The sequence below is a fragment of the Erpetoichthys calabaricus genome, chromosome 18, assembly GCF_900747795.2.
Source record: "Erpetoichthys calabaricus chromosome 18, fErpCal1.3, whole genome shotgun sequence".
Classification (NCBI taxonomy): domain Eukaryota; kingdom Metazoa; phylum Chordata; class Cladistia; order Polypteriformes; family Polypteridae; genus Erpetoichthys; species Erpetoichthys calabaricus.
In genome coordinates this window covers 21,802,914-21,817,500 of record NC_041411.2, presented here as the reverse complement: position 1 = coordinate 21,817,500, position 14,587 = coordinate 21,802,914, and the positions used below count along the sequence as shown (strand labels likewise).

The 14,587-nt window shown below is 37.9% G+C and overlaps 1 protein-coding gene across 21 annotated transcripts in view; it reads left to right on the top strand.

The window, feature by feature from the left end:
* The window catches only part of arvcfb (ARVCF delta catenin family member b), a 319,610-nt gene that overhangs the window by 89,460 nt on the left and 215,563 nt on the right, over positions 1–14,587 (top strand). For 11 of the 21 annotated variants that reach the window (XM_051921264.1, XM_051921268.1, XM_028825488.2 and 8 more), the window contains 3 exons: positions 5,929–6,024; positions 11,047–11,143; positions 14,054–14,292. The exons of 2 other annotated variants lie outside the window; for them this stretch is intronic. In XM_051921264.1, coding sequence (XP_051777224.1) covers positions 14,083–14,292 — 210 coding nt within the window. In that variant the 5' untranslated portion in view covers positions 5,929–6,024; positions 11,047–11,143; positions 14,054–14,082. The remainder of the gene's footprint in view (positions 1–5,928; positions 6,025–11,046; positions 11,144–14,053; positions 14,293–14,587) is intronic. 8 more of the 21 variants (XM_051921265.1, XM_051921274.1, XM_051921280.1 and 5 more) reach the window with 5 other exon arrangements.

Below are 14,587 nucleotides of genomic sequence, written 5' to 3'. Positions count from 1 at the left end.
TTTTGTTTCTGTGTCTTCTAACAAACATGTGTCTGTGTGTACTAATATTGTATATATAAGTTTGTAAATTATATGCTTGGTATTATATACTTGCAGTTATACTAGCATTTTACCTAAGAACTTGTCATAGTGCAGTGTCCAGCACTCAGTGAAGAGCACTATGCAAAAATAAACTGAATTGTAATTAACGAGAAGTCTGACCAGTTTATGAAGAACAATCTGTTTAGTTACTAGGTCAGCCTGAGCTATCTCAGAAGGGCCATTTGTTCCCAGCACCTGATCTGATTTTGGTAAACAAACTTTTTTTTTTTTTTTAAACAAAAAACTATCCTCAGTTATACTTTATCCCAAAAACCAATGCAGGGGCAAATATCTGTGGAAGAAGCTGTGGACATGTTGACTTATGTGCATGCGTACCTTAAAACTGAGTCTGCAAAAACACTAGAAGTCATGAAGATAGGTGACATTCTGGTAGCTTAGCTCTTTTCTTAAAAAGCACAGCATTATCTATTACAGTACAAATGGTATAGGAATAAGAGTTTTCATCTTTGGAGCTAACTGCTGTTCACATTGCTATACTTTTATATGTACACATCTCGTGCACATTCACAAAGAAATGCATCTTTAAATTTTGCTGGTGAAATTATGGTGGGGAAACAGTGACTGACCATGATATACTGCGGCAGGCTTGCTAACTTCAGAACCTGAACGTCTATATCAGAAATAATTGTCTTCCACCTTCAGTTTTAGATTTCCTGCTAGCCTTGCCCTGCCCCACTGAGGTATGTCTCTTGAGATGTCTTTCTTGCTAAATGAAGCGAGGAGAATGTGCTTGAACTAATTTGTTTTGGCCAGCCAAAGCATGGTCACTGAGGAGAGGCATTGCTTACCCATCGGCCTGCATTCCTGAGCTATTTTATTCTTGTTTAAAATGCTGTAAATCTTTTCGACAGAAACATCCAAGAAAGTCAATCTGAGTGCTGTGTGCCTCATTATGTGCCTGATGCTTTTTTTGTAACTTTTTTTATAAAAGGATTTTTAGGCTGCAGGCTTTTTTATCTTTCTTATAAATAAATATATGGTTTCAGCTAACTTGGGAGTGGTTGCATTGAAGTCTTTTTGTCTGGTCTGGACTGATAGTAGTGTGCTGTACTCTACCCACAAGAGACCTCTCTGCTGTGGAGTATTTTATGTTTCTCAGTCTGTCAGAGCATCATTCAGCTGGAAGCGTTGCTAGCTTGTGCTTTGTGGTTGGTCATCACAGCTCTAAGCAGACATCCGGTCCCAAAACGCTAAAGTAAATCAATTGATTGCAATGCAATGGAGAAGGCTGCAGCTCACACATTCAGATGGCACTGCAGGCCTTTTCTCAGTCAGATAATTGGACATCTGCTTCTTCAGGCTGGAAGCCTCTGTGGACAATTCTAGACTTTTTCGGCATCAGCACACAGTGTTATATTTTGTTGGTTGTTGTTTTGTTTCTGTTTTTTTTAAGTCCTTGGGGAATATCTCCTTGAAACTTTATTTACACTTCTGTTGAATTTATGTAACTTGTAAAACTTTTCTTTGGTTACTGTAGCTTCCCTCCACATGCCAAAGCTATTTAAACTTGAATCTCTAAATTGGCATAAGGAGTAGCTTTGCACTTGGGATAGCATCCTTTAAATTTCCCAAGGTTTAAGTGGCATCAGAAAATAAATCAAAGAGGGAATCTATTTAAAAGAAAACTCATTAAAAAAAACGAACCAGAGAACAATTAGAGGTACGGGAATACCCTAAGAAGAAAAAGGAAAAAAAAGATGAATATAGAAGTTCATGCTAAGTCACACTGGCATTAGAGTTTCAGTACAGCTGATATTATATGCAGGTTAAATGCAACCAGTGCTAGGCACCATGGCCGAAGCTAGATAGATAGATAGATACTTTATTAATCCCCAAGGGGAAATTCACATAATTCACAGTACTGTATCTAGTTTCTGGACAAATGCACTTAATTTGAGACAGCATTGATTAATTCATTAAAAGTTCTAAGCAATATGTCTGAAACTACATGAAAGCACTGGTAGTAAACACTTTAGAACCTGAACTCCTTCCTGGGAAACACAAGTGAAATATAATTCTAGGTAACACATTTAGAGGTGTATGGGCTGCAGTGCTTATTTCTTCTGTAGACAACATGACTAAGGTTGCTTTTGTTCATGGGTAGTGCCTCTGAAGTGATCTTCCTGATGTAGAAAACTTTACAGTACAAAGTTAAATCTCTTTTAACAATGCCAAAGCTGCACTGGTTCTTGATCAGTATGCCCAAAGCTGAGGCTTTTTTACGAGAGAAATGTGGCAAAATTGGTGTTTGAATCTAGACAACATCTCCGATTTAGATGCTGCTTAAGCCACACTTGTTCCTGGGTAATATGGCTACAACTTCACTCATCATTCTGTGACATTTTTGAATTGATGTGTAGTTAAAGGTTGCATCTGCTCAAGGCCAATACTACTGAAGCTACCCTCCCCCCTGAACAATGTGGCTAGAGCTAGAGGTAATTTGGGGAAATATATCTATAACCGCACTTATTCAAGGGCCAATGAGCTGTGTGTGTGTTCTTCTAGGTGACATGGCTAAAGGGGCATCTTCTCTTGCACGCCTGATACAATTCTAAAGAGGTGTTTACTACTGCTTCAGTGCTGCTGAAGGTCTAACTGTTGCTGAGCAACATGACGGGAGTTGATATAGTTCTAGAACATCTTTAAAGCTGAGTCAGCTCCTGGGTAGCAATGATAGAATTCTGTCAGGGCTGATGTGCCTAAATTTCTATCTAATTGGTCCAAACACCGTGTTTGCACTTTGTGTACAAAGTATAAAGAGATGGTACCGAACTTGATTTCTCTGAATATGTCTGTCAGACCTGCACAGTAAATCTAAGAATGATTTTGTTATGAGCAGCTTGCATAAGCTTGCACATGTTTTTGAAAAAAGCAGCTGATTCCAGCATAGGAAGCAAATGTACCTACTATTCCCCTGGATACATTTCTGAATACCAGAAGACGTCAACTGACTAAAATATGTGAAATTCTGTTGCAAGCTTTGACCAAGACCATTTTCACTAAGGAAATGGAAGATTTCAACCGAATAACTGAAAACCAGGCAAGTCCTACAGGGGGAATGTTTGCTAAATACATCAGTGCTGTTGTGCCAAAATGGAACATTTCCTTTATTCAGAAATATTTCTGAGCATCAGCTCTGTGTATTTAGATGTGTAAATTGACTCGAGAGATCTGCTAGTGTAGGTTGCTTAATCCATGGTGTGCTTTGGAAAATCCTGCTATACAGACAGTGGAGAGCTTTGAGGTGATAACTAAAGCGGTGGAGTTGATCGCATTTTTGATGTTCTGCCTGGAAGCCATGTCACTATGACCTCATGGAGGAACAGGCAGTCCTTGAAGTACAGTGCTCTCGCCTTGAAGTTCAGCAGCCCGATAGCGTGAGTGAGCAACGATCTGTGCAGAATCAAAACTCATGGAAGCCAGTCCTGCCTTGCTGCCTTATTCTAAGCAAAACGATTTTTAATTAAGATTTCCTTTATTACCCTGATGTGTGTAGGGCATTTTTGTGAGCTGTGTGGTGTTTTGCTATGGTGTGACTTTAAACTCATCTGTTAGAAACCCATTCTTTTACATCTAATGTTTATTCTCAGCTGTCCCTAATGTTATTTAATATTGTATTGTGATATCCCTAGATGTTACCATTCCCAGGAGAGGTAGCCATAAGATGGATTTCACCCTTTAGGTAATAATGGATAAACCTTTATAATGAGACAGAAGTAGCAGGTTCTGTATGAAATCGGGATTTACTTCAACCTTTTGCTGATATCATATTCATTCATTATTGAATAAGCTCAAATTCTTCATATTGATAAAAATAATTACCTCAGTGACATCTTCACCAATGCATACAATTATTTATGCTATTGTAAAAATAAAAATAAACAGTATCATAGACTCCTTGTGTGATTTGATACTCTTGGGGTACAGAAGTTAATAAAATAGATAAAGGAGTAGGAGTTAATGTGAAATATCTGTTGAACTGCTAAAGCCTGACTTTCTGTGTCCTCGAATACTTCATTCCTGACAGCACTTACTTTCCTCTAACTAGCCGGTATGACACCTGGCATCATATAAAGATGATTAGCTGCAGGACTCCCTCTCGTCTCTGCTTGGGACTTTCTTCCCATGTGCACCTAGCTCTGAAAGTGCCTTTGTCCAAATATTGTAGTTTAGGTAGATTCTTTTTCCTGTTGGAATATAAAACTCCACTAAACCTTCTTTGTCTGTATGTAATCCATCCATCCATCCATTATCCAACCCGCTATATCCTAACTACAGGGTCGCGGGGGTCTGCTGGAGCCAATCCCAGCCAACACAGGGAGACACAGAGAGCAAGGCAGGAACAAATCCCCATCGCAGGGCGCACACACACACACCCACACACCAAGCACACACTAGGGACAATTTAGGATCGTGAATGCACCTAACCTGCATGTCTTTGGACTGTGGGAAGAAACCAGAGTACCCGGAGGAAACCCACGCAGACACGGGGAGAACATGCAAACTCTACGCAGGGAGGACCCAGGAAGTGAACCCGGGTCTCCTTACTGCTAGGCAGCAGCGCTACCACTGTGCCACTATGCCGCCCCTGTGTGTAATCTGTGATATGTAAATGGGTTGTTATTTCCTGTTAGTTTCTTGTTGCTTTTACTGTTTAATCTGAAGCTTGCTGTAAACATCTAGAATGACACTCTCATTTACATATAATGAAAAGTATTGTTTAAAAATCCATCCACCCACTTTCTTACCTGTTTATCAAGTTGCAGGCAGTGCCTCTCCCACCAGCACTGTGTACAAATAGGAAACTAACCGTGGACAGGTTTTTAGTCCATTGCAGGCACACTTTGGCAAAAATTATTTTGATACTTGATTTAAATTGCAGGGAACACATGAGTGTATTTCTAAATCAGAGTAGGAATGTCTAGCGTGTGTTTTGGGAGATTGGGGCTTGTGTGATAAATATGACATAGGTTCTTAGTGTTAATGTCACAGCATTTGTTTCTTGTCTGCATATATCCAAATGGGATAAAGTATAGTTTAAACTGGAGTGATAGATTTTTCATTTTGTTGTTAATATTTTGGCTTACAACGGATGTGCTAACAAGTATGCATATGCAGTGTGTTGGTAAGTACAATGATGCCATCATATTTTCTTATGTTTGTCTTCTTTGCTTTACCATTTTCCAGAATACAGTTACAATGTAAAACATTACATAAATAAACCTGGTTGAAAGACTATAAACCTTTTTGAATTAAAATGCAATAAATAATTAATATAAAAGCATGGATTCCATGTAAATACATATTCTGTTTTTTGCCATTAGAGTACTTTATTCAAAGATTTAGCTACCTGGTTGATCTGGACTGCTGCACCTCAGTCTGCTTTGTGATATTAAAGAGGAATTTTATTTATTTATTTGGGATTTGAATTATCTTCACTTCACTGGTTGTGGAAATGCTGTGGAGCATGTTTAAGCAAAAGACACCTAATGCTTGGTGAAGAGTGGGGCTTTCTGCCTACTATACCAACTCTCCTTTTTGCAATTATGTATTTGTTTACTTCCATTTTATAATCTGTAGCCCTTTAAAGCTCTTTGATGTATATTTTTATGCAAACATATGCACAGCAACTTACTTGTTTGGGTCATTATTGTGAGTGTACTGGAGGGACTGGACACACTTGGCAATAATCTGTCATGTTTATGAAAAGAACACACAGTGATCTAAACAAAACATTTAAACGCAGCTGTAATGCTTTCTTAGCTGTAAGGTATTCTTCTCTTCTCTGATTTTTTGTGAAATAATGTTTTCTTATTTTTGTTTTAGTTGCTCAGTCACCTGGAGCAAATGTCCAAATCCTGTGTACATTAACTGGAGCTACCCTGCCACCTAAGGTTTGCATCACATCTGGTAACTTCAAAGGTATTTTTCTACTTTAGTTCTGTTTTAACTGCATGGTAACATTTCTATAGCTGCCGAATAGCTGTCAAGTTGATGAAGCTGATAGGGTTTGAATACAAAGTGCATCAGTTTAAAGGTTAAAGCTGACTTCCATCTTTCTTTCTAGCCTGTTCCTCACTTATTTGCCTAAATATTTTCTTGAGGTGCCATTGCCCATTTTGAACTCCTCCTTACTCGTCAAGTTAAAACAAAGCTTATGTAGTGATTTCAGAAACATACCAAATTTGTTTACAGACAAACGGAAGGCCCAATGTCATATCTAATCATTCAGGATGATCTCCTTAGGAATTCAATTGACTTGCAGCTCAGCAGTTTCCATCCTGTCCAAGGGGGGGCTGTTTTCCTCTGAGATGTAACTGCAGATGTGGCATTTCCCTAAGCTCCTCCTTTTGCTTTGCATAGAATTTTGATATGCTAATTTATATTAAAGCCATAAATTAAAATGCACTGCAAATCAGTAGAAAAGCTGGTTTTATGCTTTGATTGTGTTTTGTGTCTGAACTGCAGTCCTCTCGGGCTAGGGAAATGGGAGCCTTTGAACAAGATGGATTGGGCTAAGTCTACAGAGATGTTCTTGGCGTGTATCAGCCTGGCTTGAATCAAATCCTTTCAAATCTGTTCAAGTGTAGTCTTCACTATGGTTGTATGACAGTCTGATTTGGTTTTTGTTTTCCACCTTGTAGCACACCTTGCTTTTGTAATGTTAACATGTTGTTGCATCTTTATTTTTGATATCCTCACATCTGCTGGGACATGGTTTACTCCTTGCAGTTTCACTTGGCTTTGAATTAGTATCCTAAGGAGTCAACTTTAAGTTGAATTGCTCAACCAGCATCCGTCAACTGTAAGGGATTGAGTTAGTTCTTACTCGCCCCCTTGAGATTTTTAACCTGCACCCAGATTCACTTTCTGGATTCATCTTTGCTGTAATGATCCTGTCCATTATGTTAGCCCTTTGGGATTCTGCTTTTTAGGTAATTCCACTCTTGCATGATTTGATTGTGTTTTTAGGTGATTCGTAATATGAAGTGGACATCAGCAAGTGACATGGTTTATTTTCAGTAACTTCATTCTGATTGAAAGCTGACATTACTAAATCCCACATACATACTCAGAAACTAAAGGTATGGCCACATCTCATAGGGCCTCTTTTTCTGAAGTTTTGGCTGAAGTACAGATTTTAATGTTGCTCTTCTATTGAGTACAGAGAAAAGAAAATCTGGGTAGAGCACACTAAAAAAATATAATTTATTGCAATTGTTTTCATTTTCTAGATTATTGTCATTGACTGCTTATAGCTACGAGATAAAAACAATTCTTTTCTCACCGTGTTTTTATGTAGAAAAGAGTTGTAGTGCAGTAAATAATTTTAGAGCCAAAGAAACTGGTTCCCTTCTGTGCTACCCCTACTGACTCCATTAATCTAATCAGTGTGCAGATCTAATATGTGCTTTTTCAGTCATGGCTCACAAAAGCCCATGCATTTAGGTGATAGAAACTCTGATGTTGATGGCACTCTGCCTGTTGTACCAGTGTTTATTCAACTCACTCTTTGTACTTTGATTACCACCTGTGACTGTCCTCATGGATTTGTGGCCTTTTTGTATTTGGTTTTTGGCCTAGCATTCTTCATATATGCTAGTGACTTTTCTTTTACCGTATTGTAATCACTTACTTAAAAGCATACATTATGCATCATTTTTGGTATTTGTAGTCTCATTTTTTCTTGTAGTTAAATTTACCTAATGTGTTTGGGAATCTCTTCTCAATAAAAAAATATAACCGCCATCATCAACCATCCCACATTCCCCCTCGTTTTTGTTTGGCAGCATATTGGTGTATAATTCATTACACTGAATTGAATTGATAGTCATCTCAAACATGATTATAATTGCAAATAACTTGTGGTGTTTTTCTTTGATGCACACATAGAAGAGGTATCTCTGGACCCTGTGAATTCACCCAGGCTCCTCGCAGCTTCTTGGGTACCACCTGACTGATAAACTTTCCACAGGCAATGACTTCTGGTGTGCATCAGTGCTTCCACTTTTCTCCACGTCACGTAATATTGGCCTGTGTAATGTCAAAATTTGAGCAGAGAAAAGGAGAAAGCAAGAAAGGAGCAGCAATGTTAATGCAAAGTAAATTGGAAACCAGATAATTCCATGGTTTTTATAGGGATGGGTCTTATGAGCCTTAAAGCAGTTTAATCAGTCTGTGGGCTGCCCATGGGAAATACTAATTGCCAAGAATTTGCCCAGCCTCCCTCACCACAACGCATACTGGTAACAATTGTTATGATAACATCAAAGGAATAAGAGAGAAGCACATCTTTTCACAAGGGGGGCATTCCAGCTTGTGAAATTGGTATTCAGACTCTGAAACGAGAATGTTTGTTTTGAAGGAAGTCAGTGCTTGGTGAAGAAATTTTAAAGACAATGTCCACTTCTACACGGCTCTCAGGTGACTGCTATAGTTCTCGCTGTCATGGCAATAGGCAGGAAACAGTTAGAGGTAAATTTCAGCTTCCACCCACTAGCAGGAAATTAGTTTTGTTTTTTTTTTTCTTTTTTTCAGGACTTGGAGCAAGGGCATTGATTTAAATGTGACATAGTAACTAGTCTGTGCATGTCAGAATTTAAGAATTGCATTATATTGTGTGCACATGACCATACAGTACATTGAGCTTGACCTTGAAAAATAAAGCTATCCAGATTTAGCTGGCAGTACTGCCCACTTCGTCCTTTAAGTTTCAGACCCTAAATTACAATATAGTTGACAATATTAATAATATATGACATGGACCCCCTTTGCCCTTGTTCTCACCATGTAAGTGGCACCTATAGTACATAGTTCAATTCTGTTAATTAAATTGTAGCCTCTGTATTTAGTGTGCACCATATGTTCTTGTTAACTGAAGTTTCAGTGATGCTGCTGCTACTTTGATTGCTTGTGCCAGTATCATGAAAGTCATGTGTGTAGGTACTTTTTTTAAAATTATTATTTATTTTCTGTCATAAGCATGCTAAAAATTGAATTCCCAATCCTTCTTCCCAGCAGGGAAGGAGGAAGCGATATGAAAAGTTAGGCGCTGAGGGAGGCAGATTTCTAAGCTGGAAATGTGCCAGCGTTATCTGAGGCTGAGCTTCTGTTCCAAACGAGCATCCTGCCTGTCTATCATGTCTTCTGTTCCAGCTGTATTTCTACTGTTATTAGCTAATGGTCCTCGTTTCTGACTAGACATCATGACTCACTAGGATTTGGTACAGATTTCTGTGAGTAGTTTATTCTTTATGGTGTTTCTTTAGTGAAGCAACCAGTGTAGCATGATTGCATTAGTTTTTGGCTCCTATTTAAGTGTTGACTTTTCCACTTAAATAAGAACTAAACAAAAACCCTTCCTTCCATCCAGTTTCTCTGCCTACTTCCAAATCCATGTCTGATAAGCACTCCTGTAAATGGGTTATACTGCTTGCTTGTGTCTTGTGCCCACCCATTGAGAATTCTCAGATTTCATGTCTATTTGGTATTTTACTGGTACTTGCTGATAGGTTGTACTGGTTACTTAATCCCTTGATTAAAAACTCTCAGATATACTGCTTCTGTTAATTCCTTTGCTAGTGTTATGTAAATTCCCATTAATAATTAGAGCCAAAGTACTCATTCCTATGACCAGAACACACTAGTTACAGATTCCTGAGATTGTCAAAAGCTTTAAGAAGAGAACTGGCAGATTTACAAGCCTTTAAAGATTAACATGGCTCACTGGGTGGTACCTGAGCCAGGAATACACTGTTGATTATTAAAAATTAGCACTGTGGAGGTCACATCTGTCATCCACAATCATTAGCAAACAGCTGCCAAGTGTCTTCTTAAGTTTTGGAATGCTGCTTGGGGAATTCCAGAAGTTTACTTTGGATTAACACGGCTTCTATTTTAGGACCAGTTGCACAATAGAGCCCCTCTGCACTTAAATGATGCCAAGAATTTGGACTTTTCTGTGACATGGACCAGATTTTTTAGTAGAAGAATGTTGATGAGTGCTAATCACCCTCTCTTAAAGGTTTTAACTGTTTTAGAAAGTACATTTATTTGTTTGACACATGGATCTGTGGAAAGCTGCTTAAACTGTAAAAATAAGAGCCATAAATTAATTAAGATTTAGACAGTATTCTCATGTTATTCTGTACATCTTATTTAGAGACACCTACTGTATATTCATTTGAGAGCAGATGCAATTTTGTATACAACTTCAAAAAAGAAATGGTGTTAGAGTTGTATAATTCTGTAAGGTGAGGAAAAGTGAGTGAGAGACAGAGTGGCCAGCTTCGTATCTGCTTATTGACCCTTGTTATTACTCACTCGAATGAGCAAAATCTCTACTTGCGCATCAGGGAACAGGAATCTTGTGGAAATTCAAGCTGACAGAGAAGACTGAAAAATCACCACTAGCTATAGCTTAATGAAGGTGGGTTGTTCTGCTCTGGATATTCTCTGTGTTCAAGTGCTGAGAACACAGAGAACTAACCTGTTGGTGGGATGAGGGAAACAATAAAGTGTTGTCCCTTAGTTAGAAACTGGCGTGGTCTAAGAACACTTGGAACAGTACTCTAGGATATGACTGAATTTGACAGATCTGAGGATTCTGACATAAGAGACCAAGTGTGTTTTTTTTTTTTTTTTTTTAATATGTTGTTTTATTTGGAAAACATGCAAAATCTTTGCCATGAGAGGAAATGTTTTTATGTAGCAGTTATTTTTTTTGTGTGTGTGTTTGTGTGTTACGGTATTTTACTGGGTTTTGCATTTCAATTAAAGCTTTAATATCAATTGATTTATTGGACTATTTTTTCTGAATATTTACAATTGAACATCTTTTTCTTTTTTGTGTGGTGCTAGTAACACTGACTGATCTTGGTAATTACCTACTTTAATTAGGACCTGGAGGCCTTCCTCTAACAAACACTTTTCTCTCTATTTCAGCTTCCTGCTCTTCTGTGGTGCTTTGCCTTCTCAGCACTTGGTTATCTACAGTGGCTGATGTTTCTTCTCTAACTTTTATGTTTAACTAATCTACAAGGTGCATACTGTTTGCTTCCTTATTTCATGTCTTGGTTTCTGCATGGTAATTGCCATTCCCCATGAGATCCCTTACTGCATGGGCATCAATGTACCATGGCTGTTGCTACGTTTTCATATTTGCTTGCCTTTGAAAGGATGACATTCACACATGTCCATAAGAATGTGCCATGTTAAATTATCCAAAAACCAATTTGTACACAAACTAAAAATACACTGCATAAAGAAATCTGAAAAGTTAGATGCTCTCTTTATTCAGATCTGCTTGCTAATGGAAGGGCTGCTAAAAAAAAAAACAAAAAACAAATGCATGGAGTTTTCAGCTTGGGCCCTTGTTCTTTTTATTTTCACTCTCTCTGCTTCTCTCATCTGTTTTTGTCTCCCAAACTCATTGTTTACATCTCTGTTTCATATCGCAGACCCAAAATAATGGAGTTTTGTTTTTGATTGTTTGTCTTTGGTGGCATTTGAAATTTTTATAGGTTTTGTCTATTGCTTGTTTTTCAGTTTGAGTCTGAATACAGCTTATTTTCTTTGACTGTAGTTCTCTGCCTTTGTCGATCATATAAAAGTTTGGTTGAAATCAAAACCCACTGCACATGGTAATCATTCTTTTTGTTGTATAACTAGGGCGGCTCACCAACCCACCGGCCTGCGCTACGCGCCAGGCACTTCGCGTCTCTGCTGCTCGAGTAAGTGGATTTCACTTTCACCAAACAACAAATCTTTTAATTCTCGCAGATACGCCTCTTCAGTGGGAAGAAACACTACTTTTCCCTGATGGCAACACGAATTAGACGATCTACAAGTCTCCGACTTCAAGTTTAAATCCGAACAATATATTTGATCTTTTTTTGCTGTTCTGTTATTTCACCGAGTAATAATTTCTGTTTGTTTGCGCTAATGCGATCTTTACTATCATTTTTTTTGAGACTTTTGAATTTTAGTACTTTCATTATCTCTAACCTGCTCTGCATGTGTATCATGCCAGCGTTTTTTGAATTATTTACGATGTTCTACTTTGACATCTACTTCCGGCCCCGGCTGTGTCTAAATCTCTTGGCACAAAGTCTCATCTTGCGGGACGTGAAAGTGTCTGTCTGACAAGGTCATGTCTCGTCCCAGGATTTTTTTATTATAATAGAGAGACATGTAGGGAAAACCAACAAGCATCTTGTGAACTTGCTTTTTTGATTCACTACAATATCTGAGGAAAGTGACCAGCCTTAAAAGGGATGCCATTGTATTTTCTGCATCGGGGCAAATATAATGTTATTAATACCACGTTTTTGGACAACAGTTGAAGGAATCCTATGCGAATATTCAGTAAAACATACAAATTATGCACAACAGTACCACTGTCTGGAGTTTAACAGGGAGAGAGAACTGCCATTAGGTCTTGGCACTACTGTACTGTCTGTTTTTGAAATCTTCAAATAGAAAAAGAGTTAAATTAAAATGGGTATTCAATAAATAAAATTAATCTTTCTATGACAGATACTTATGTAATTAATGAATTAATTTTAAATATTACTAATGAAACCATAGCCTTTAATGTAGAAAATATTAATAATAAAATTGTGCCCATTAATGTAAGGAAATACAAATGTAGATTTTTATATACACATAAAAAATAAGGTACCTTTACATTATAATTTCTATATAATTCAGTTTAGTTATACTTTGCACATTTACACAAGTCCAGGCTTCTATACATATTTACAGATGTAGTTAAAGTTATTTTCAAAAGAACATGCGTCAAAACACATAAACAGTATGTAGTGTACATTAAGATAAAGATCTTTATTTAAAGACTTTTTATGTTTTTAAAGTGCTTAAATATAAACAAGCAAATGGTAAAGTGTGAAATGTACGACTGCAATACACTAAGCTAATTTCTATGCTTATTTATCAAACTGTCCAACTGTCCTTTTTCCATCTATCACCCACTTATCCACTGGTTTCTCTTGGCCCCTGCTGCAATCGTCTCATTGCTGTTTATTTATTTGTTTTAAAAATTATTTTAGACCTGCCGCTTTGTGTATTTTGATGTTGAGATTTTTCAATCCTTTCTCATATTCTTTCTCTCACTCCAGCTGTCTTCCTCAAGTCAGCATAAAAATGTTTTGTTCTTTTTGACAAACATGGAATGTGTATTGTGTTTCGTAAATTTCATATTTTAGATAGATAAAACTGAGTATAATTAATGTATAAGCAAACACTCATCAAATTCTTTCACAATAAATTAAGAACAGAAAAGCAGACTGACAGAAAATGAGGAGATGGATAGACAATATACAACAAAGAAAAATAATATAATTGACAGTGAAATAAACATAGAATACAACTGTGCACTCTTCTTTCTTTCTCTCCCTCTCTGTGTCTCAACCTGTTTCATTGCTTTACTGTCACTCATTCTTTCGAGCCATCTCCTGGTTTCTCTTTTTGTTGACTTTTGTGCTCCCTGATTGTCCATAGGCAGAAACTGTAGGGATCCTGCCAGGATAGTTGATTGGTTTGGGGCACTCACAGCCCTTTCATGTACCAGCAGAACTAAAAGAGTCCCGGTGGGAGTGAAAGGAAAACATGCGAGGTGAAAAGTGCAGATCATACCTGTAGTAAATGTGTACAGGAGCATTGCTTTATGAACTGACTGCATCTGTCCCAGTATCACAGATAATACAAACCTGAGCCACCTGAGCATCTGACAAGTGTAATTCTCATTTTCTTCATCTCAAATGTGCTTTTCAGTTTGTCCTCTTGCTAGTTGTGTTTGTCATATGACATCAGAACTTTTTTTTTTTTTACATTAAATGGTGTTGCTTATGGAATATGTTTTTTGTGTGTTTTTATCCAGTCTTTGACTTTTTGTTGCTAACTGTTAACTCCCACTTTTTTTTGTGCTGATCAGTTAACAGGCGTCCCGCTCTCAGGCCAGCCATGGATGATTATGATGTAAGGTCTGCTGCTAGTATTTTAGCATCTGTTAAAGAACAGGAGGCCCGCTTTGAGCGGCTGACCCGAGCCCTTGAAGAAGAGCGTCGCAATGTCTCCTTACAGCTGGAACGGGCCAATCAGCCCTCTGACCGCCTGAGCTTGTGCAACACCACTGGCAGCCAGCCGCTGGCATGGCAGCAGATTGTAATGCAGGTAACAGCCTGCTTCTTTTTCTTGTGAATGTTCTCATCATGAAGCCATCTTTGTCATCACATGCATGGCTTCCAGAATTTCCATGTGCCTCCACCCATCCATTCAAAACCATGAACTTTTAACTTTTTATTTGCTTGTATTGTTTTAATTAGTGACTGTGGTGTGGCGTGCCACTGTTCCTCAAGCCCTAGCATTTTTTTGTTTTTTTCTAATGAGGAGAATTTAAAAAAAAACGGCAGCCATCACTTTGTTTTTTCTTGCCATTAATGCTGACCGCTATCTCAGATTCTCTGTG